The sequence below is a fragment of the Mesoplodon mirus genome (assembly GCF_964341445.2).
Source record: "Mesoplodon mirus genome assembly, contig: HAP1_SCAFFOLD_759, whole genome shotgun sequence".
Classification (NCBI taxonomy): domain Eukaryota; kingdom Metazoa; phylum Chordata; class Mammalia; order Artiodactyla; family Ziphiidae; genus Mesoplodon; species Mesoplodon mirus.
The window spans coordinates 68,367-90,794 of NW_028295273.1; the positions used below are offsets into that span (position 1 = coordinate 68,367).

The 22,428-nt window shown below is 45.4% G+C and overlaps 1 protein-coding gene across 1 annotated transcript in view; it reads right to left on the reverse strand.

The window, feature by feature from the left end:
• Positions 1–22,428, reverse strand: part of LOC309797585 (forkhead-associated domain-containing protein 1-like) — a gene marked incomplete at both ends in the record, with an annotated part of 87,959 nt that overhangs the window by 22,373 nt on the left and 43,158 nt on the right. Inside the window, 4 exons of the mRNA XM_082646078.1 lie at positions 361–491; positions 4,156–4,264; positions 16,737–16,973; positions 20,056–20,165. Coding sequence (XP_082502204.1) covers positions 361–491; positions 4,156–4,264; positions 16,737–16,973; positions 20,056–20,165 — 587 coding nt within the window. The remainder of the gene's footprint in view (positions 1–360; positions 492–4,155; positions 4,265–16,736; positions 16,974–20,055; positions 20,166–22,428) is intronic.

Here is a 22,428-nt window from a genome sequence, read left to right on the forward strand (position 1 = left end):
CCAGCGGTGCTGGGACCACGATGCAGCCGTGTGGTCATCCGTGCTCACAGGGAGATCGTATTCTGTTTAATGTTAAACTTTGTACTGGCAGTATATGCTCATAGGTGTGTTTGTTGCTGGGATTAAACAAACTCATTTATAATAGGGGTTAGAAAATGTTTGCTGGACTTGAAAATCTATTATGCTTCTTCTGAGCCACATACACACTCTCCTTTGAAAGGCTTCAGAGAAGTTGGCCACCTGCCCAGCAGCTACCCTCCCTGTGTCCTTGGGCACTGGCCTCATCTCACCACCGTGTGTCATGTGACTCCACTGTGTCTGCTTTTCGCAGCTACAATTTGCTGATGACCCGACACTCACTCTGGAGCTGAGGGCTTCGAGCTGGTGATCCTTTTCTTTGTTCTCACTTTTCAGTTGATTCACCTCCTGTTGTAATTGTTGAACTTGACCATCCTTTACTAACACGTCTCTTTGCAAAGATGACACCATCTCTGTAAAAGAACCAAACCAAACCAAAACAAAAGACTCATGGAGGTGAAAGAGGCAGGAAGGATTATTGGCAACACCATGGCTGTCAGCCAACGTTTGGACAAGACTTTCCAAGCCCGGGCCACCACCGGTGCCCTCCTAGGACTGGGGAGGCTTTTTCCAAGGGTCACAGAGCAGGAATGGGAATGAGAGCAAAGTCCACGGAACAGGGTTTGAGGCTTCAGTGAGAATGAGGGGCAGTCAGCACCAGCGAGAGGAGAAGCCGTTGGGGGCCCCTTGTGGGCACAGGCCAGGCACACCTGGGAGGAGAGGCCACACCATGGGCCTGGGGAACAAAGTCCCAGCACAGGGAAGTTCTAGGAATTCTGCTCCAGAGGCCAGGAGACGGGCGTGTGCCAGAGGGCACTGCTGGACACTATTGATGGGGTGGTTGGTTTCACAGTCCTCTGAGTTTGGAACCCTCTCTACCACTTATTAGCTTGGTGGTCTTGGACAAGCTATTTCACCTCCCACTGTCTGTCCCACACAGAGTTATTGTAAGGGTCAAATGATGCGATATGTCCCAAGAACACAAAGTAGCTAAATTATGTTTGTTACAGGGCGCGTATTGTTTTTCTCGGCAGCCAGCTTCCAAAATGGGCCCAATGATCACTACCACCTAGAATTCATGCCTTGTGTAGCCCCTCCCAACCTGAATAGGGCTGCCATGGGTAACCAATATGATACTGTGGAAATGACGGACTGTTTCCTCTCAGGCTGGGTCATAAAACACACTGTGGCCTCCTCTTTGCTCTCTCTCGAATTACTCACTCTGGGGGAAGCCAACTGCTGTGTTGAGGAAACTCAAGCAGCCCTAGAGAGAAGCATGTGTGCTCAGGGACTAAGGCCTCCAGCCAATAGCCATATGAGCAGCCATTCTGAAGGGGGATCCTCCGGCTCCCCCCGAGGCTTTAGATGACATGACTGATGCCCCAGCCGACATCTTGACTGCAACTCATGAGAACTAAGTCACCCCCCGCTCAAATTCCTGAACTACAGATACTGGGTGAGATCATAAATATTAGTTGGGGATTTATCCATTACATTTTGGGGTAACTTGTTATGCAGCAATAGATAACTACTCCATTACTGTAGTATCATTTTTTTTAAAACATCTTTATTGGAGTATAATTGCTTTACAATGGTGTGTTAGTTTCTGCTTTATAACCAAGTGAATCAGTTATGCATATACATATCTCCCCATATCTCTTCCCTCTTGCATTGTAGTATCATTTTGAATAAAAGTGGGAAGAAGGGTGCATAAATGCAGTGGTATTGGGTTATCTCCTACGGTTCTTTTCTTAAAAGAACATCAGGCCCAGTTTTAGTGGTAGGTTTCAATCAAGAATGTCTATGAAATAAAGCACAAAATGCTCCAGAATTTCATTTTAAGAATGAGCTTTGCCTCCAGGACACAGTTCAGTTACTTGGAAATCCCTCTGGGGCTTGCCACACTTTGAGTGGGTCCAGCCCATCTCAAGCGTTATCCCAACCCAGGTCTGTCCGACTCCCTGATTGGAGAAGGTGGGATCTGAGACAGGCTTGATGCTTGGATGAGGTTTCACTGGCCGACATACGGGAGGAAGGTGAGGACCAGCGAGTTCATCCTTCCATTCCTGGTGCCCAGAACAGCACCTAGCCTGGGGGAGGTGCTCAGAAAATATCTGAGGACATCCCAAGTGAGGGAGGAGAATAAGCAGAGACCTGGGGGCAGCAGGGGGTGGGGCTGGGTGTGATTAAGTTGCAGAGTGAGGCAGAAGAAAAGCACAGATTCATACAGAGATGGGGATTCACGTGTGACTCAGTGCTGTGCCTGGCTTCTACAGCTGTGGGCATGTTTCCTGCTACGCGCTGGCTGCCTTCAGAGTGATGTGCCCCTCCGAGGCTCACTGCCTCCTCCCTGTCACCTGCTTCTCTCCCTCCCCTCGTCTGTGAGTGGTCCCATCCTCTTCAGGTCTCTAGGCATGTCAGTTTCGGCTTAAAAAACTCCACTGGATTCCCAACACCCTTGGAATAAAAACCCAGACCCCCCGACCCTGCCCAGCCCCACAATCCCCTGTTCACTCCACGCAGCCTCGCTTGCCCTTGGCTTGTCCTTGCCCACCTGAATCAGGTCCTCTCTAAAAGAAGGACATAGCCGTGGAGGATACAGCATAAACTGGTTAGAATCGGCTAGGTCCAAGGGGGCATAAGATTCGACTTCCAGGGGAACTGGAGCCTCATTACAGGCTCATTGTAACACATGAGCGAAATGACACACGCACCAGCACCAGGACTGTTCCGAGGCTGACCATAAAGGTCAAAAAGTGGGTGGTGGGGCTTCCCTGGTGGCGCGGTGGTTGAGAGTCCGCCTGCCGATGCAGGGGACATGGGTTCGTGCCCCGGTCCGGGAAGATCCCACATGCCGTGGAGCGGATGGGCCCGTGAGCCATGGCCACTGAGCCTGCGTGTCCAGAGCCTGTGCTCTGCAACGGGAGAGACCACAACAGCGAGAGGCCCGCGTACAGAAAAAAAAAAAAAAAAAAAAGTGGGTGGTGGCCCAATGCTTCGAAATCCCCGCCCCTTCCCCAAAATATTAGAGTTGTCCCAATCCTCCCACTCATTAGCCTATAAAATTACCCAGCCCATAAAAACTAACTGCCCCATATTTGGGGGCCTCTAGCCTTCTGAGATGGCCCACACTCTGTCTGTGGAGTGTGTTTCTCTCTAAAGAAATCCACTTCTTACTTTGTCTCTCACTGAATTCTTTCTGCGATGAGACATAAAGAACCTGAGCTTTATTAAGTCCCGAGACCAGATGCGTGATCTCGATTAAAAGATAGTGGGTTCTGAGTGGGTTCGAGTCCCAGCCCACGGGTTCAAGTCCCACCTGAGTTCCATGGTTGCACACCCACTAAGCTGGTCCCCCTTGGCCTCCCCCCTTGAAGCGCTGGCCACCACGACACACAGTTTATTTTCTCCACAGCACCACTGCTCTCTGAAGTGGGCTTGTTTATTCATCCGTTTACTTTTATTGTCTGTCACCCCCTCCCAAATCTGTGAGTACAGGAATCTGACTGTCTTGCTTGGCTCTCCCTCCCCGGAGCCTGGAACGGGGCCTGACACCTAGAAGGAGCTCAAGAAACATGTGGAAGCAATGAAGGAATCCAGGGAATCAAAGCTCAGTCACAGCTGTGCGTTGGCTGCCCCTCTCCCAACCCAAGCCCTTTATCAGGCAACAACCTCTGATCAAAATAGAAAATGGTTTCCTTTGGGCCCAAGTGCACTCGGCTGAAATGGGTGAGACTATGGGTGCCTTAAAGGAGTGACCCCATTTTGTCCACGCTCTAGTTTGCACTCAGGCTGCTTTGTGGAACCACCCAAGCCACAAGGCGACCTGTGTTCTCCCTGGTGGGGCCAGTGCTCAGGAGACCTTGTAGCCAAGAGATACCATTCTCTCAAATATTTACCAGGCCCTGCCCTTGGAACTGGGTGGCAAGAAACCTCCACTGAGGCAGAACTCTAATGCACCGACACGGGTGATCCCTGAGGCTGCACCCATGTCACGGGCACAGGTGCGCTGGTTGACTGGTGATGTCTGCAGGGGGAGGGCAGAAGCTCTGGGGCCTGAATGCAGAAGGGCCTCACCTGACGTGATTGCGGCGTCCCTCCTTAAGTTCTCGGCCTCGTGCTTCAGGGAGGTGATTTCCAGGGTCTGGCTCAGCACCTGGTTGTAGCCTTGCTGTAGGGCACTGATCTGTGGAAGGAGGCAACACACAGTCAGAGGGGGCCAGCCAGGCCTGCAGGACACGCCGGTACTTCTCCAACGTTGGGCAAAGAGTCGGGCTGATCTTGGATCGGGGTGTTGGGGATATCAAGGTTTTCCGTTGTCACTAGTGGAAGGGGCAGGAGGGGGCCTGTTCCTTCAGTGACCACCATGTCATCGGTCCTCAAGACACGAACCTTATCTTTGTGGCCACCCAGGGGCTCCGGTGCTGCTGTCTTCCTATGACCTGTGGGTTTTCAGCCATAAATAGACCAGCTGTTGGTTCCAGATCATCCAGCACTGACTGGATGCACAGCAAAGTTCAAAAGCCAGGAGCAGGTTATGAAATGAATTCCCTCTAATGAGAATAGAGGGTAGTTTATACCTCACAGAACACTCCAGAGTTTACAAAGCCCGTTCACACGTGCTACACTGATACTCGTCACAGCGTTGCTGAAGGCTGACGTTCCCATTAATGTGCCCATTTTGCAAGGGAGCCAGGTTGAGACTCAGAGAGGCGAGGCCCCCTGCTCGGGATCACGCGGCTGGTCAGACATGGAGTCTGATTCAAACCCAGTCTTTAGTTGCCTGGTTCCTCCTTCCCAGGTGGCTCTAGGAATGAGCGTGAGAAGTTGGAGGCTGTAAAGCATGGCATGGACTTGGGAGCCGGACTGTGGCCTTCAAGTCCTGCCTCTGCCAGTTAACGGGCTTTGTGAACACAAGGAGGACACCATATTCTGTTTCCTTTTGTTCAGTCTGCACACGGGGTGATGGTGGTCCCAACCTGATAGGATTGTTAGAAGTATTTTAATAAGTTAACATGTGTACAAGTGCTCAGATCAAGCCTGGCACACGGCACAGGGGGAAGAGCTATTGACGGTCCTCTCCTCTGACTACCCACTGGGTGTTTTTTTTCTTTTGTTTTGGGTTTATTTTGGTTTTTTTTTTTGCGGTACGCGGGCCTCTCACTGTTGTGACCTCTCTCATTGTGGAGCACAGGCTCCGGTCACGCAGGCTCAGCGACCATGGCTCAGGGGCCCAGCCACTCCGCAGCATGTGGTATCTTTCCGGACCGGGGCACGAACCCGTGTCCCCTGCATCGGCAGGTGGACTCTCAACCACTGCGCCACCAGGGAAGCCCTCACGGTGTGTTTTAGCTTCAACTTCCCTCGTCCGTCTCTGGGGAAGGTAGTTGGTAATCTTTATGTGTGCATTTGTAAGCCTTGCCAGGCTCACTTAAACGCCAGTGTGGTTGTTATTAAGAGGAAATACAGGGGCTTCCCTGGTGACGAGGTGGGTGACAGTCCGCCTGCCGATGCAGGGGACGCGGGTTCGTGACCCAGTCCGGGAAGATCCCACATGCCGCGGTGCGGCTGGGTCTGTGGGCCATGGCCGCCGAGCCTGCGCATCCGGAGCCTGTGCTCCGCAACGGGAGAGGCCACAACAGTGAGAGGCATGTGTACCACAAAAAAAAATAATAATAAAAAAATAAAGGAAATACAGGAATCATGGGTGGGAGCATCACAGGCTGGCTCTATCTATGGCTGCTGTGAGCACCCTCTAAGTCCATGGCTCAGAGCCCCCTCAAGGGCGGGCCCCCCTCCAGGGGTCTAGGTCTACACGTGGGGTGCGGAAGGCTCTCAATCAAATGCAACGTTGGTAAGGGCCTGAAAGTAGCTGCCAGGCCTCAGCCTCCACAGAGCAGGTACCCGAGAGGCCGGGAAAGAGAGCTGGGCCCAGAACCCCCTCCCTCTCGGTCTGATGTGGCCAGACTGCTTGTTCTGAGTGGCCCGGACATTCCCACCTCAAGGTGCACTGTGGGCCTTTGCCCTGTGATTTTTCAGATGTCAGGCCTCAGTACTCCCACAGGGACACGTTTATTGGGGCATAAATGTCAAGCAATCCGTAGACAGGACAAGAGCTAGCTTGTTTTGCTTTTCTTTTTTTTTTTTTCGCTGTACGCGGGCTTCTCACTGTTGTGGCCTCTCCCGTTGTGGAGCACAGGCTCCGGATGCGCAGGCTCAGTGGCCATGGCCCACGGGCCCAGCCACTCTGCGGCATGTGGGATCTTCCCGAACCGGGGCACGAACCTGTGTCCCCTGCATCGGCAGGCGGACTGTCAACCACTGCACCACCAGGGAAGCCCCACTAGCTTGTTTTGATAGATCAAAACGGAAGTGACAAGGAGAAGGATGCAATTTCTTTTCTTTTTTTAAAAATAAATTTTATTTATTTATTTATTTATTTTTGGCTGCGTTGGGTCTTTGTTGCGGTGCATAGGCTTATTGTGGCGCCTTCTCTTGTTGCAGAGCCTGGGCTCTAAGCACACAGGCTTCAGTAGTTGTGGCACGAGGGCTCAGTAGCTGTGGCGCACAGGCTTACATGCTCCACGGCATGTGGGATCTTCCCGGACCAGGGCTCGAGCCCGTGTCCCCTGCACTGGCAGGTGGATTCCTAACCACTGTCCCACCAGGGAAGTCCTGGGTGCAATTTCTTTGTTCTCCTAAGGTAAGGTTGCCAGATTTAGGGGAGGAAAAAAGGATGTTCACTTAAAATAGGATTTCAGATAACGAATAATATTTTAGTGCAAATGTGTCCCATGCAATATTTGGGACACACGCTAAAACGAAATTCTAAAATTCAAATTTAACTGGGTGTCCTTACTTTATCTGGCAACCCCACCCGAAGAGAGTTCCTAAACTTCAGTCATTCATATACCACTTTCACCATTTTTCCCATGTCTCTTGGCTAGCCCCACTATAATTTCTTAGCGTTTTTCGTAGAAGCAGCTCCCTTTTTAAACTTAAAAACGTGCATTAAATTAAAAATAACTGTTATAAGAGTAAATAGAGACTCAGTGTCTTAAATAAAAATAATCCCTCCAAAAGAAGAAATACAGGAATTTCCCTGTTTACCATCAGACCAGGTTTCGGGCATCATGCTAAAAAAAAAAAAAAAAAAAAGATTGGGGGGTGGTGGTGGGCATGCCCAGGTAATGGAGTTCGGGCGTGCTGATATGGCCACCAGATGGCGCTCACAGCCTTTGGTCTTGGTTTGTGTCCTTGGAAATCTTGTCATTATTACTCTGGTAGAATTAACAGATACGTCAAGGTCTCACAAGTTTTCTGACTCGTTTCATACACCATCATGGTTCAGAGTCTAGGACATTTGGGGCAGTTACACTTACTTTTTCCCTGGGGCACCTGAGACATTATTGGGGGGGGTCTATGCTAGAAGTTGCGGGGACACAGGCCACTCTGACCCCCACTCTCCCCAAGGCTATACTTTTGCATGTTTGTGCTTTGGAAACTTTCAGTGAAAAAATTCTTTCACATCTTACTTTTCTCTGTTGGGGGGAAATACAACTTTTCCATAAAAGGTCCTTGGAACACTGAAAGTGTTTGTAAGCTCTTCTCAGCTTAATGCTTTTATTTGCATGATACCAGAGATAGAACACACAGAGACAAACTTCCAGAAGGGAAAACATACGTTCCCCTCTAAGACTCCAGTGGTTTTGACAGATTGAAAATATTTCAATCTGAGTGTCAGAGTTTTAGGATTTCGGATTGCTGGAAAACTCCAAAGAGTCTTCAAACCTCTTTGATACTTTTACTATCAAAGTAAATATCCATATTGTTTGTAATGGCATAAATTCCAAGATGTTTAATGTCTGTTAAGCTGTGTAATAAAATGGGCACTGAATCATAAGAAAGTTAAGAGTGCTAGGAGGAGTGATTGTTTCAGGATGATAATTTGGCTTCTAATTAGCACAGGCGTATAAGAGCACATGGAGGTAAGAATTTTCTAGTGATATTGTAGCGGATCGAAGATCTCTGAGAGCAAATCATTATGCATACACCTTCGGGGACCAGGGAAAACACATAAAGTAATCAGAACCATAAATCAACCTGCCATGTGGCTTATACTTCTGGAGGAATGCTCTGCAGGCAGTAGAATAGTTAAGAAACTAAAATGTCAGTGGATGAAACTCGATTTGAGTTCAAACCGATGGAGCCTCTGGTTCATATATGCCTTGCTATAAAATATTCTTCTTCAGTTATAAGTGAGGCTCCAGTGGTAGGGGAGGCAAGAGCATGATGCATCAGTGTAATTATTTCTAGATAATTTCTTTGTAAAAAAACATTTTTCCCCCAGATATCGGCAGCCACTTTAAATAAAACTCAAATTGGGACCAGCTGATATTCAAAGATATGTGGAAATTATATAATATTCTATGTCAAATATATTTCAATTATTTAAAAAAAGGTATGTGGGGAATTCCCTGGCAGTCCAGTGGTTAGGGCTCTGTGCTTCCACTGCTGGAGGCCTGGATTTGATCCCTGGTCAGGGAACTAAGATCCTGCAAGCCGCGTGGTATGGCCAAAAATAAAAAAGGTATGTGGGAATAATTCAGCCTCATCCATGTAGCTGAAAAAGACATGTCATTTTCTCAGGAAAGCTCTGAAATGGGAGAATAACTGAAAGGAATATTTCAGCAAAATTGGGTTCAGTTCAAGAAAAAGATGCTCATTAATGTGTCAGCTACCTGTCAAGGTAGCTGTTTGCACTAATAATTCCTACAGGACCTGTTACTTTCATTGTTTTTTCAAAACCAGGTTTGAAGGAGAGTCATTAGTTCATTTAAATATTAGAGCATGTATTTGTTGACTTGTTTTTTCTGTCTCCCTCACTAGAGCATAACAGGGGGAAGGATCATGTCTGTCTTGTTCTCTGCTGAATTCTCAGAGCCTGGAAGAGGGCATGGCATGGGATAGGCCCCCCAAAATATTTCTTTGGATTAATGGACGGATGGATGGATGGATGAATAAAGAACAAACAAACAGACACGGTCCTAACAGAGTTCTAGAAGGTTACTGGGCCCAACCTTTGCCTTCATGGAGCTTACAGTTTCCTGCTAGAATCTCCTAGGTTCACCATACACAATCTGTGTCCTTTCTACAGCACCATTTCTAGGATTGAAACTGTGTACCTAGAATCGGTTACAGAGGGAAAGACAGTAAACAGAGAACAAGAGAACAAGGGCCCCCAAGCACTGACTACGTTTTTTTTTTTCTCTCTCTTTTTAAAAAATGTTTATTTATTTATTTATATTTTTCTTATTAGTCACCCATTTTATACACATCAGTGTATACATGTAAATCCCAATCTCTCAATTCATCATACCACCACCCCCACCCCCTGCCGCTTTCCCCCCTTGGTGTCCATACGTTCGTTCTCTACATGTGTGTCTCCATTTCTGCTCTGCAAACTGGTTCATCTTTACCATTTTTCTAGGTTCCACATATATGCGTTAATATAGGATATTTGTTCTTCTCTTTCTGACTTACTTCACTCTGTATGGCAGTCTCTAGATGCATCCACGTCTCTACAAATGACCCAATTTTGTTCCTTTTTATGGCTGAGTAATATTCCATTGTATATATGTACCACTTCCTCTTTAACCATTCGTCCGTCGATGGGCATTTAGGTTGCTTCCATGATCTGGCTATTGTAAATAGTACTGCAATGAACATTGGGGTGCATGTGGCTTTTTGAATTATGGTTTTCTCTAGGTATATGCCCAGTAGTGGGATTGCTGGGTCCTATGGTAATTCTATTTTTAGTTTTTTAAGGAACTTCCATACTGTTCTCCATAGTGGCTCTATCAATTTACATTCCCACCAACAGTGCAAGACGGTCCCCTTTTCTCCACACCTTCTCCAGAATTTGTTGTTTGTAGATTTTCTGATGATGCCCATTCTAACTGGTGTGAGGTGATACCTCATTGCAGTTTTGATTTGCATTTCTCTAATAATTAATGATGTTGAGCAGCTTTTCATGTGCTTCTTGGCCAGCGGTATATCTTCTTTGGAGAAACGTCTATTTAGGTCTTCTGCCCATTTTTGGATTGGGTTGTTTGTTTTTTTAATATTGAGCTGCATGAGCTCTTTATATATTTTGGATATTAATCATTTGTCAGTTGCTTCCTTTGCAAATATTTTCCCCCAGTCTGAGGGTTGTCTTTTCATCCTGTTTATGGTTTCCTTTGCTGTGCAAAAGCTTTGAATTTTCATTAGGTCCCATTTGTTTATTTTGGTATTTATTTCCATTACTCTAGGAAGTGGATCAAAAAATATCTTGCTGTGATTTATGTCAAAGAGTGTTCTTCCTATGTTTTCCTCTAAGAATTTTAGAGTGTCTGGTCTTACATTTAGGTCTCTAATCCGTTTTGAGTTTATTTTTGTGTATGGCGTTAGGGAGTGTTCTAATTTCATTCTTTTACATGTAGCTGTCCAGTTTTCCCAGCACCACTTATTGAAGAGACTGTCTTTTCTCCACTGTATATCCTTGACTCCTTTGTCATAGATTAGTTGACCATAGGTGTGTGGGTTTATCTCTGGGCTTTCTATTCTGTTCCACTGACCTATATTTCTGTTTTTGTGCCAGTACCATATTGTCTTGATTAGTGTGGCTTTGTAGTATAGGCTGAAGTTAGGGAGTCTGATTCCTCCATCTCCATTTTTTTCCCTCAAGACTGCTTTGGCTATTCGGGGCCTTTTTTCTCTCCACACAAATTTTAAGCTTTTCTGTTCTAGTTCTCTAAAAAATGCCATTGGTAATTTGATAGGGATTGCATTGAATCTGTAGATTGCTTTGGGTAGTAGAGTCATTTTCACAATATTGATGCTTCCAATCCAAGAACATGGTATATCTCTCCATCTGTTGCTATCATCTTTAATTGCTTTCATCAGTGTCTTACAGTTTTCTGCATACAGGTCTTTGTCTCCCTAGGTAGGTTTATTCCTAGCTATTGTATTTTTTGGTTGCAGTGGTACATGAGAGTGTTTCCTTAATTTCTCTTTCAGATTTTTCATCATTAGTGTATAGGAATGCAAGAGATTTCTGTGCATTCATTTTGTGTCCTGCAACTTTACCAAGTTCATTGATTAGCTCTAGTAGATTTCTGGTGGCATCTTTAGGATTCTCTCTGTAGAGTATCCTGTCATCTGCAAACAGTGACAGTTTTACTTCTTCTTTTTCAATTTGGATACCTTTTATTGCTTTTTCTTCACTGATTGCTGTGGCTAGGACTTCCAAAACTATGTTGAAGAATAGTAGTGAGAGTGGACATCCTTGTCTTGTTCCTGATCTTAGAGGAAATGCTTTCAGTTTTTCACCATTGAGAATGATGTTTGCTGTGCCTTTGTCATATATGGCCTTTACTATGTTGAAGTAGGTTCCCTCTATGCCCACTTTCTCGAGAGTTTTTATCATAAATCAGAGTTGAATTTTGTCAAAAGCTTTTTCTGCATCCATTGAGATGATCATATGGTTTTTCTTTTTCAATTTGTTAATATGGTGTATCACATTGATTGATTTGCATATATTGAAGAATCCTTGCCTCTCTGGGATAAATCCCACTTGATCATGGTGTATGATCCTTTTAATGTGTTGCTGGATTCTGTTTGCTAGTATTTTGTTGAGGATTTTTGCATCTATATTCATCAGTGATATTGGTCTGTAATTTTCTTTTTTTGTAGTATCTTTGTCTGGTTTTGGTATCAGGGTGATGGTGGCCTCAGAGAATGAGTTTGGGAGTGTTCCTTCCTCTGCAATTTTTTGGAAGAGTTTGAGAAGGATGGGTGTTAGCTCGTCTCTAAATGTTTGATAGAATTCACCTGTGAAGCCTTCTGGTCCTGGACTTCTGTTTGTTGGAAGATTTTTAATCACAGTTTCAATTTCATTACTTGTGATTGGTCTGTTCATATTTTCTATTTCTTCCTGGTTCAGACTTGAAAGGTTATAACTTTCTAAGAATTTGTTCATGTCTTCCAGGTTGTCCATTTTATTGGCAGAGAGTTGCTTGTAGTTGTCTCTTAGGATGCTTTGTATTTCTGCAGTGTCTGTTGTAACTTCTTTTTCCTTTCTAATTTTATTGATTTGAGTCCTCTCCCTCTTTTTCTTGATGAGTCTGGCTAATGGTTTATCAATTTTGTTTAACTCCTCAAAGAACCATCTTTTAGTTTTATTGATCTTTGCTATTGTTTTCTTTGTTTCTATTTCATTTATTTCTGCTCTGATCTTTATGATTTCTTGCCTTCTGCTCACTTTGGGTTTTGTTTGTTCTTCTTTCTCTAGTTCCTTTAGGTGTAACGTTAGATTGTTTATTTGAGATTTTTCTTGTTTCTTGAGGTAGGCTTGTATAGCTATGAACTTCCCTCTTAGAACTATGGGATGCTTTTGCTGCATCCCATAGGTTTTGGATAGTCGTGTTTTCATTGTCATTTATCTCAAGGTATTTTTTGATTTCCTCTTTGATTTCTTCAGTGATCTCTTGGTTATTTAGTAACATACTGTTTAGCCTCTATGTGTTTGTTTTTTTTACAGGTTTTTCCCTGTAATTCATTTCTAATCTCATAGCGTTGTGGTCAGAAAAGATGCTTGATATGATTTTAATTTTCTTAAATTTCCTGAGGCTTGATTTGTGACCCAAAACGTGACCTATCCTGGAAAATGTTCCGTGCGCACTTGAGAAGAAAGTGCAATCTGCTGTTTTTGGACGGAATGTCCTACAAATACCAATTAAATCTATCTGGTCTATTGTGTCATTTAAAGCTTGTGTTTCCTTATTAATTTTCTCTTTGGATGATCTGTCCATTGGTGTAAGTGAGGTGTTCAAGTCCCCCACTATTATTGTGTTACTGTTGATTTCCTCTTTTAGAGCTGTTAGCGATTGCCTTTTGTATTGAGGTGTTCCTATGTTGGGTGCATATATATTTATAATTGTTATATCTTCCTCTTGGATTGATGCCTTGATCATTACGTAGTGTCCTTCCTTGTCTCTTGTAACATTCTTTATTTTAAAGTGTATTTTACCTGATATGAGTATTGCTACTCCAGCTTTCCTTTGATTTCCATTTGCATGGAATATCTTTTTCCATCCCCTCACTTTCAGTCTGTATGTGTCCCTAGGTCTGAAGTGGGTCGCCTGGAGACAGCATATAGATGGGTCTTGTTTTTGTATCCTTTCAGCAACCCTGTGTCTTTTGGTTGGAGCATTTGATCCATTCACGTTTAAGGTAATTATCGATATGTATGTTTCTATGACCATTTTCTTAATTGTTTTGGGTTTGTTTCTGTAGGTCCTTTTCTTCTCTTGTGTTTCCCACTTAGAGAAGTTCCTTTAACATTTGTTGTAGAGCTGGTTTGGTGGTGCTCAATTCTCTTAGCTTTTGCTTGTCTGTCAAGCTTTTGATTTCTCCATCGAATCTCAATGAGATCCTTGCTGGGTAGAGTAATCTTGGTTGTAGGTTCTTCCCTTTCATCACTTTAAGTATATCATGCCACTCCCTTCTGGTTGGTAGAGTTTCTGCTGAGAAATCAGCTGTTAACCTTCTGGGAGTTCCCTTGTATGTTATTTGTCATTTTTCCCTTGCTGCTGTCAATAATTTTTCTTTAATTTTTGCCAAGTTGATTACGATGTGTCTCGGTGTGTTTCTCCTTGGGTTTCTCCTGTATGGGACTCTCTGTGCTTCCTGGACTTGGGTGGCTATTTCCTTTCCGATGTTAGGGAAGTTTTTTTTTTGTTTTTTTTGTTTTTTTTTTTTAATTTATTTTTGCTGTGTTGGGTCTTCGTTTCTGTGCGAGGGCTTCTCCTAGTTGTGGCAAGCGGGGACCACTCTTCATCGCGGTGCGTGGGCCTCTCAGTATCGCGGCCTCTCTTGTTGCGGAGCACAGGCTCCAGACGCGCAGGCTCAGTAGTTGTGGCTCACGGGCCTAGTTGCTCCGCGGCATGCGGGATCTTCCCAGACCAGGGCTCGAACCCGTGTCCCCTGCATTGGCAGGCAGACTCCCAACCACTGCGCCACCAGGGAAGCCCCGGGAAGTTTTTGACTATAATCTCTTCAATATCTTCTCGGGTCCTTTCTCTCTCTCTTCTCCTTCTGGGACCCGTATAATGTGAACGTTGTTGTGTTTAATGTTGTCCCAGAGGTCTCTTAAGCTGTCTTCATTTCTTTTCATTCTTTTTTCTTTATTCTGTTCCGCAGCAGTGAATTCCACCATTCTGTCTTCCAGGTCACTTATCCGTTCTTTTGCCTCAGTTATTCTATTGATTCCTTCTAGTGTGTTTTTTTTTCAGTTATTGTATTGTTCATCTCTGTTTGTTTATTCTTGAATTCTTCTAGATCTTTGTTAAACATTTCTTGCATCTTCTCGATCTTTGCCTCCATTCTTTTTCTGAGGTCCAGCATCATCTTCACTATCATTATTCTGAATTCTTTTTCTGGAAGGTTGCCTATCTCCATTTCATTTAGTTGTTTTCTGGGGTTTTACCTTGTTCCTTCATCTGTTACATGGCCCTCTGCCTTTTCATCTTTTCTGTCTTTCTGTGAATATTGTTTTTGTTCCACAAGCTGCAGGATTGTAGTTCTTCTTGTTGCTGCTGTCTGCCCTCTGGTGGATGAGGCTATCTAAGAGGCTTGTGGAAGTTTCCTGATAGGAGGGACTGGTGGTGGGTAGAGCTGGCTGTGGCATTGGTAGGCAGAGCTCAGTAAAACTTTAATCTGCTTGTCTGCTGATGGGTGGGTCTGGGTTCCCTCCCTGTTAGTTGTTTGGCCTGAAGTGACCCAACACTGGAGCCTACCTGGGCTCTATGTTGGGGCTAATGGCAGACTCTGGGAGGGCTCATGCCAAGGAATACTTCCCAGAACTTCTGCTGCCAGTGTCCTTGTCCCTTGGTGAGCCACAGCTGCCTCCCGCCTCTGCAGGAGACCCTCCAACACTAGCAGGTAGGTCTGGTTCAGTCTCCTATAGGGGTCACTGCTCCTTCCCCTGGGTCCCAATGCACATACTACTTTGTGTGTGCCCTCCAGGAGTGTAATCGCTCTTTCCCCCAGTCCTGCCAAAGTCCTGCAATCAAATCCCACTAGCCTTCAAAGTCTGAGTCTCTAGGAATTCCTCCTCCCATTGCTGGACCTCCAGGTTGGGAAGCCTGACGTGGGGCTCAGAACCTTCACTCCAGTGGGTGGACTTCTGTGGTATAAGTGTTCTCCAGTTTGTGAGTCACCCACCCAGCAGTGATGGGATTTGATTTTATTGGGTTTGCGCCCCTCCTACTGTCTCTTTGCGCCTTCTCCTTTGTCTTTGCATGTGGGGTATCTTTTTTGGTGAGTTCCAGTGTCTTCCTGTCGATGATTGTTCAGCAGTTAGTTGTGATTCCAGTGTTCTCGAAAGAGGGAGTGACAGCATGTCCTTCTACTCCGTCATGTTGAACCAAATCTGACTACGGTTTTAAGCAGAATTATGCACTGAGGCCAAAATTCATCAATGACCAATTGCTTTTTTATCAACGTTGTTGAGATATAATTTATGTACAAGATCAGTGGCCAATTTTAAAGTAGTTCTTTAAAACTTAAAAAAAAATTTTTTTTTCTTTTGGATTTAGTTTCAGGAGGAAAGAAGTTGACTGGTAAACCCAGACATTCTGGGTGGAGATTTTTTGGTGAAATTCCCTATAAATGAACCAGCAGCTGCCTTCAGGGTTTGATAAAGGCCTCAGTGTTTGGAACACTGTGGGGTTCCTTCTCCCCATCTCCAGCTCTTTCTGGCTGGGTCCGGGTGGGTGTGAGAAGTGGTCACTGAAGCGACAGGAGTTGGGTGGAAATGCAAAGTGGATGTGAAAGCATGAGGTGTACAAGGTGGCAGAGCTGAGCCCAAATCACATCACTGTCTCTCACTTGCTGTGCAAGCTGTAACAAGCTTCTGGGCATCTCTGAGCGTGCCTCAGTCTCCTCATCTGTAGAATGGCATGTGTCAGAAGACTGAGGTTTAAATAGCTAATGAGGGGACTTCCCTCATGGTGCAGTGGTTAAGAATCCCCCTGCCAATGCAGGGGACAGGAGTTCGAGCCCTGGTCCAGGAAGATCCCACATGCTGTGGAGAAACTATGCCCGTGGGCCACAACTACTGAGCCTACACTCTAGAGTCCGCGAGCCACAGCTACTGAAGCCCTCATGCTGCAACTACTGAAGCCCACGTGCCTAGAGCCCATGGTCTGCAGCAAGAGAAGCCACTGCAATGAGAAGCCCATGCACCACAGTGAAGAGTAGACCCTGCTCACTGCAACTAGAGAAAGCCCGTGCACAGCAACGAAGACCCAATGCAGCCATAAATAAATAAATTAAATAAATAAATTAAATAAGTAAGTAAATAAATAAATAAGCTAATGCACCCAAAGCACCTGCACCGGGGCCTGAACATGGTAGGCACTTAATCAAATCTAATATTGTTCTTACAAGGCTAGAAACTTGCCAACCCTCCACTCCCTGGAACTGTACTCCTCACCATGCTGTGCTCACTGCCCATTTCTAACTACCCGGGTGGCTCCCCCCAGGCTCTACCTGAGAGCTGTCACCCTGTGTTGTGACCCCAAGGCCCCGACCCACTTGTCTCTGAGCCCTACCTGGTTTTTCAAGCTCTGGATCTCTCTCTGTTGGGCATCGTCCTCTTCATGCAGAACCTGAAACTTGGGCGGGATCACCCTCTCCTTCTGCCTGGAGGCAGCTGTTTCCAACAGCTTCTGCCTCAGGTTGGCCACTTGGTTCTGCAGGCTTGCTATCACGGTGTCTTTGTATTTAGATTCAAGTTCAAAATCGGAGAGACGGCTGACTTCTTTTCCCAGCAGCCAAATTATTTCATCCTGGTTGGAGGCCAAATGGGAAATTTACTAGGTGTGGGTCTGGGTGTAAGGCTGAGCCCATTTAAAGAAAGACAGGAAAAATATGGTATCATTCTTTGGGAAGGTGAGGGCAGGCAGGGAGGGAAAAAGCAGACTTTCAAGGCTATCTCTGTCACTTCGAAAATCTCATAGAGACAAGAATTGGGTTAAAATGAGGTAATTGTATATAGACTCCTGTAATGGATGTCTATACCTCACAGGTACGGAAACTTTCCTCTCCCCGAGAATTAGACTTTCATATTAAGAACAACCATCCCACTTGGGAACTTTTGTTGCTAGAAAGTTTACTTAGAGTGTTTTCATTTATAATATTCAGCCTAGCACACTGGGGACCTAGGAAAGGTAGTTAGGAAAACAACATTCTGTTTGACCACATTCTGCCTATAATGAGGGTTATTTGTTTTAACTTAAAACATTCTGAACTATTTGTTTTCCCTTTCCTCTCTTCTAATATTTCCTGCCTCTTTTGGCTATTCATGTATGAATTTTTTCCAGGTAACTCAATCTGGAAAGTAAATGAGACAGGAATACTGATTTATTTGCATGGGCTCATGTCAACTTTCGGCTGGAAAAACAAAATTGCTGGTAGACTGTACCCACAGGTATAATTAACCCTGTCCTCCATCTCTCCAGTGATAAAGCTCTGCAGCCAAAGAATTGGTTAGGTTTTCCAAAAAAGGAAAAAAAAATTCCCCCAAACTTCTCACCAGACGTTATCAATAAAATGTCAGAAAAACTGAAGAAAAAGAAGAAGAAGAAAAAATTCCCCAGAGGCCTTTTCCAAAGCAGTCACGGGAGGAGGTAAACGGGCAATTTCTGGGCCAGCTCATTCCCAGGAGAGCCGTCCAGTCAGCCTCACAACCTGCTAGCTCCGTGACCTGGGGAAGGACAGGGTCTTGCTCATGAGAAAGCCTGTCTGACATTGCCAGCTGCTGCCAGGGGCCTTCCTTTGGGTCCTTGTGAAAGTTGGTGGCAAAACTTCAAGAGAGAGCATCAGACATATTCCCTACTCCTGGGCAGTTTCCCCTGTTTCACCCTGTTATGATCAGCCAGGTGCTTATTCATTTCTCATGCAACAAACATTCATCGGGCAGCAACTAAGTGCCAGGCCCCGTGCCAGTGCTGGAATATAAGAAGTTTGCAGAGGGCAGTGGACAGCTGTGGGTTCTGCTTTCCTGCTGAGGGTCCCCTTGCCCTTCTTGGAGGGAGTGTTCCTCCTTCCATTTGGTCTGGGTAGGACTGTCAGTCATGTGCCCTGCTCCTTCCTGTCCCACCTCCCCATGTGCATGTGGCCCAAGCTGGTCAATCAGAGATTTCACACATCGATTACAGAGGGAGAGGATCTTGCCTCCTTTTGGATCATGTAGGCTTGTTTGCCTGAGTTTGTCTTTTCTAACACACAAAGCCAGCCTTATGAAGAAAGCCAGACACTGAGGGAAACAGAGGGGAGAAGTTGGTAGTGGGGAGGTGTTCTGATGACATTATTCAAGCTCCTGGATCTAGCCATACCTGAAGCTAGTGGCCCTTTAAATTTTCCAATAAGATGAGCTAATCGATGCTCCCCCTCAAGCTAATTTGTTTATTGTCACTTGAAGGAGTCCTGGCAAGTCAGGGTATAAACGACTTATAAAGAGAAAGAATTCTTTCTATTATAAATAGAAAAAATGATAAATGGCTTATAAAAATTTTCTATAAATAGAAAAAATTATAGTGGTTGCACTATATTTCCAAGTTAAAATTGAGGCAGGTTGAAAAATGGCTACAAATACTTTGCAGTTTTGCCATCCAGTCTATTTCCCCACCCTCTAGTCTGGGCTGGCCCCGTGACTAGCTTTAACCAACGGAATGGAATGGAAGTGATGCTGCATGATCTCCAGGCAAGTTCTTACAGGCTGTGCAGCTTCTGCTCTGGCCCCCTGGGAACCCCGAGACCACCGTGCTGTGATGAAAAACCACATGCACAAAGGGGCGCACCAGTCCAGGCATCCTGGCTGAGGCCCTAGATGTGGGAAGGAGGCCAATGGAGACCGACCACCAGCCTGGCCAAGCCAGCGGCTGACTGAGGCCGCATGAGTGAGGCCAGGGGACACGAGCAAAGGAACCTTCCAGGTCAACCCATAGATTCTGGGGAATAATGAATTGCTGTTGGAAGCCGCTAAGTTTTGGGATGGCTTGTTACACAGCGATAAATACAGAATCTGAGTGTGGCTTCTCGCCTTTCTGCAACATTTTTCAGAGTCTGGTCCAGGATGCCTGGGTTGGAACCCCTGCCTTCTGAAGGTTTGGATTTCCGTGTCTGACAAGAACCCCAGGTAGGTCTGCTCCTCACAAACTCTGAGAATTGCTGCAGGAGCAGGCCCTGGCCCTGAAGGAAAGCGAGATATTATAGACTGCTTGTTTTAGAGTAACTTTCATGTCGTGTCTAAGTGGGGAGAAATTGACCTGGGCCCTTCCCAGGATGGCTTGAATCCTCCTGTTCTGCTCGCATCCCTGCTTTAAACCTCTCTGGTTCTTTAACGAGTCTCTCGGCCCACGCCTCCCTGACTTCAGGGCTCACGTCCTCCTGCAAGGAACGTGTTTTTGCATCACTGTTCCATCACTGAAGGTTGACCAAGTGATTACTGTGTGGGAGTTAGAAGTACCCGCTGAGAAGCTAACCAGACCTCGCTTTGAATCCTAACACTGCTCCTTGCACTGGGCAGCCGTGAACACATCACTGAACCTCTCTGAGCTTCAGTTTCCTCATCTGCAAAGTGAGGCTGATAAAATCTAGTTTGAAGATGGTGAAGATTAACGAGCTAATAAATGTCAAGTGCACAGGACATGGCCCAGCACACAGTAGGTGCTCAGTACCTTGTAGTTGTAGATGTTATTTGGGATAAAATGAGCAGTGGCCACTGGCTGAATGTCTTGGGAGGAAGAGGTGGTTTCTTGGAAGTAGGAAAAAGGGACAGTCCTTGAGACACAGAGAACAAGAGGCAGTGGCAATCTCTCCATGGTCCCTCTTGCTGCTGTAGCTCTGTGCTTCCCTGAGACCCCTCACCTTATCGTACTGGGCCAGGTCCTGGTCCACAAAAATTTCTCTGTAGGGCTCTGCCCCAGGAATTTCCTCGGCCACTGATTGTTCCGACAGTTCTGCCGCGTTGGTCCACACTAACACACGAGATCAACAGAGAATGCAGAGGAGACTGTGAGTTTCCCCAAAGTCTTAAAAAATATTTTCAGATTAACCTTCACATTCATGAGACTTATGCACTGAAAGCATTACAGTAGGACTGGAAAGGGTAAGAGCTTCCTCATTTCTCTTCCCCAGAGTTAACTGCACTGATGCACTGTGGTGTGTCTCTTTCCAGACTTTTTTCTATGCCGCATAAGAGCTGATGACCTTGGGCAAGTCATTTGCTCTTTCTAAGCCTTCGTTTCCACATACATAATTTAGGATCACTGATAGTCTCGGCTATAAAGGGCTATCTGGAGATTAAATAGAATAATGATATAGAGCAGGGGTTGGCAAACTATGGCCCTGCGGCCAAATCTGGAATTCTACCTATGTTTGTAAATAAAGTTTTATTGCAACATAGCCACAGTGATCATTTACATATTATTTATGGCTGCTTCCCAGCTACAAAGGCAGAGCTGAGTAGTTGCAGCAGAGACCATGTGACCCACAAATCCTAAAGTATTTACTATCTGGCTCTTTACAGGAAAAGTTTGCTGACCCCTCAAGTAGAGCATTTAGCACTAAACATTAGCTATATATTTTTTATTGCAGTCATATCTTTTCAAAAAACAAAAATGCATTTACATGACAGAGATTCTTATCCAGCTTACTTTTCAGCTAACAATATCAAAAACATCTTCCCATGTCAGTATTTGAGGCTGTACTTGGTTCTTTTCCAGGGTAGCATTGTGGTCCATTGTCCAAGTGTGCCAAACGTGTTTAACTAGGATCCACTTGATAGCCATTTAAGCTTTCCTATATTTTTTCTTATTTACCCTAGTATTACAAGGCCTTTTTATATGACTTTCAGGGATTATGGCATTGTGTTTGGGGACCCCACTCTGTATCACATCAGACATCTCGCAATTCACTCACATCAACACTGAATACATTTCTTTTTATTGGTGTAGAAACGTTTGTAAAGATTTCTATAATTCTACGTGTGAGATCACTTGGGCCCAAGCAGCATATTTTAAATTTCCAAGTGACTATGGTTTTTGGACAGTCACTGCACATTCTTATCTTCTTGTGAAGTGAGAAACTGAACAAATTGTTTTCAGTGGTGATGAGACTTTAATGAGTATTAACATTAATGATGAATGAAGCACGCACTGTCATGTTTGTGGACATTCATCATTTATTCATTTTGCTTCTGCCTTTTTTATTTATGCATTTTAGAATCAAAGATCCCTGCCCCCCAGCCAGGTCTCAAACCTGTTTGTGGACCCCAGAACCTCTAGTGGACATAGCTGATGGCCTGTGGTGCCCGGAGAATGCACAGCCTTGCGTGTTGAATGAGCAGCCCTGGCCACAGTGTTTCCTGGGGCACGAGGAACACAAGGGCCTGGAACTTCAGCAGCTGCCCATTTTCTCTCCCTCCACCTCCCCAACTAGGTCCATGATTAGAAAACTTTTATTTGAAGCTCACTGCCCCCATCTGACTCTCTTGGATCCTGAGCAGCAAAGTCCTAACTGACTATAGCAGCAGTGCCTGATAGAGAAATAACGGGAGCTACAGAATGCAATTTTCAATTTTCTCGTAGTCGCATTAAAAAGGTAAAAAGAAGAGAGGAATTTTCAATGATCAATTTTATTTAACCCAATACATTAAAAAGCATCATTTCAACACGTGATCGACAAAAAATATGGAGATATTTTATATTCTTTTTCTTCGAGGCATGAAGCCTTTGAAATCTGGGGTTTATTTGACACTGATTGTGTATCTCAATTTGGAAACTGAGTTTTCAGGAGGAAGATTTCATCTGTTCTCAGATTCCTCAAGAAATCGGCTCACACTGGAGGAAGGTACTGCCTGGCCTGTGTCCCCAGGGAGGGCCTCGGGGTCTGACCCTAACTGGGCCCCTGTCCAGTCTCAGCTTAGAGTTCTGGCGTCTGATGCCATCTCAAGGGGTGACTCCGGCTGCCTCTACGACCCTGTCGTGGCTGTCTTGAGGGACGCTTCCCTGCAAGATGATGGCCGGAGGGGGGACTTCATCAAACTTACAGAACAGGCTGATCGATGGGGTCACTTTACTGGGGAAGGTGTGTTTACTCAAAGTCTTTGTGGGGCTAGAATTTGCTCTGAGACTTGCTTTCCTTACACCCAGGCAGGGAGGTGCGGGAGCAGTTACCCCTCACCTGCCCCAAACTTCTTTACTGGCTACTGTTATTTATCAAAAAGAACCTAAGGGCCAT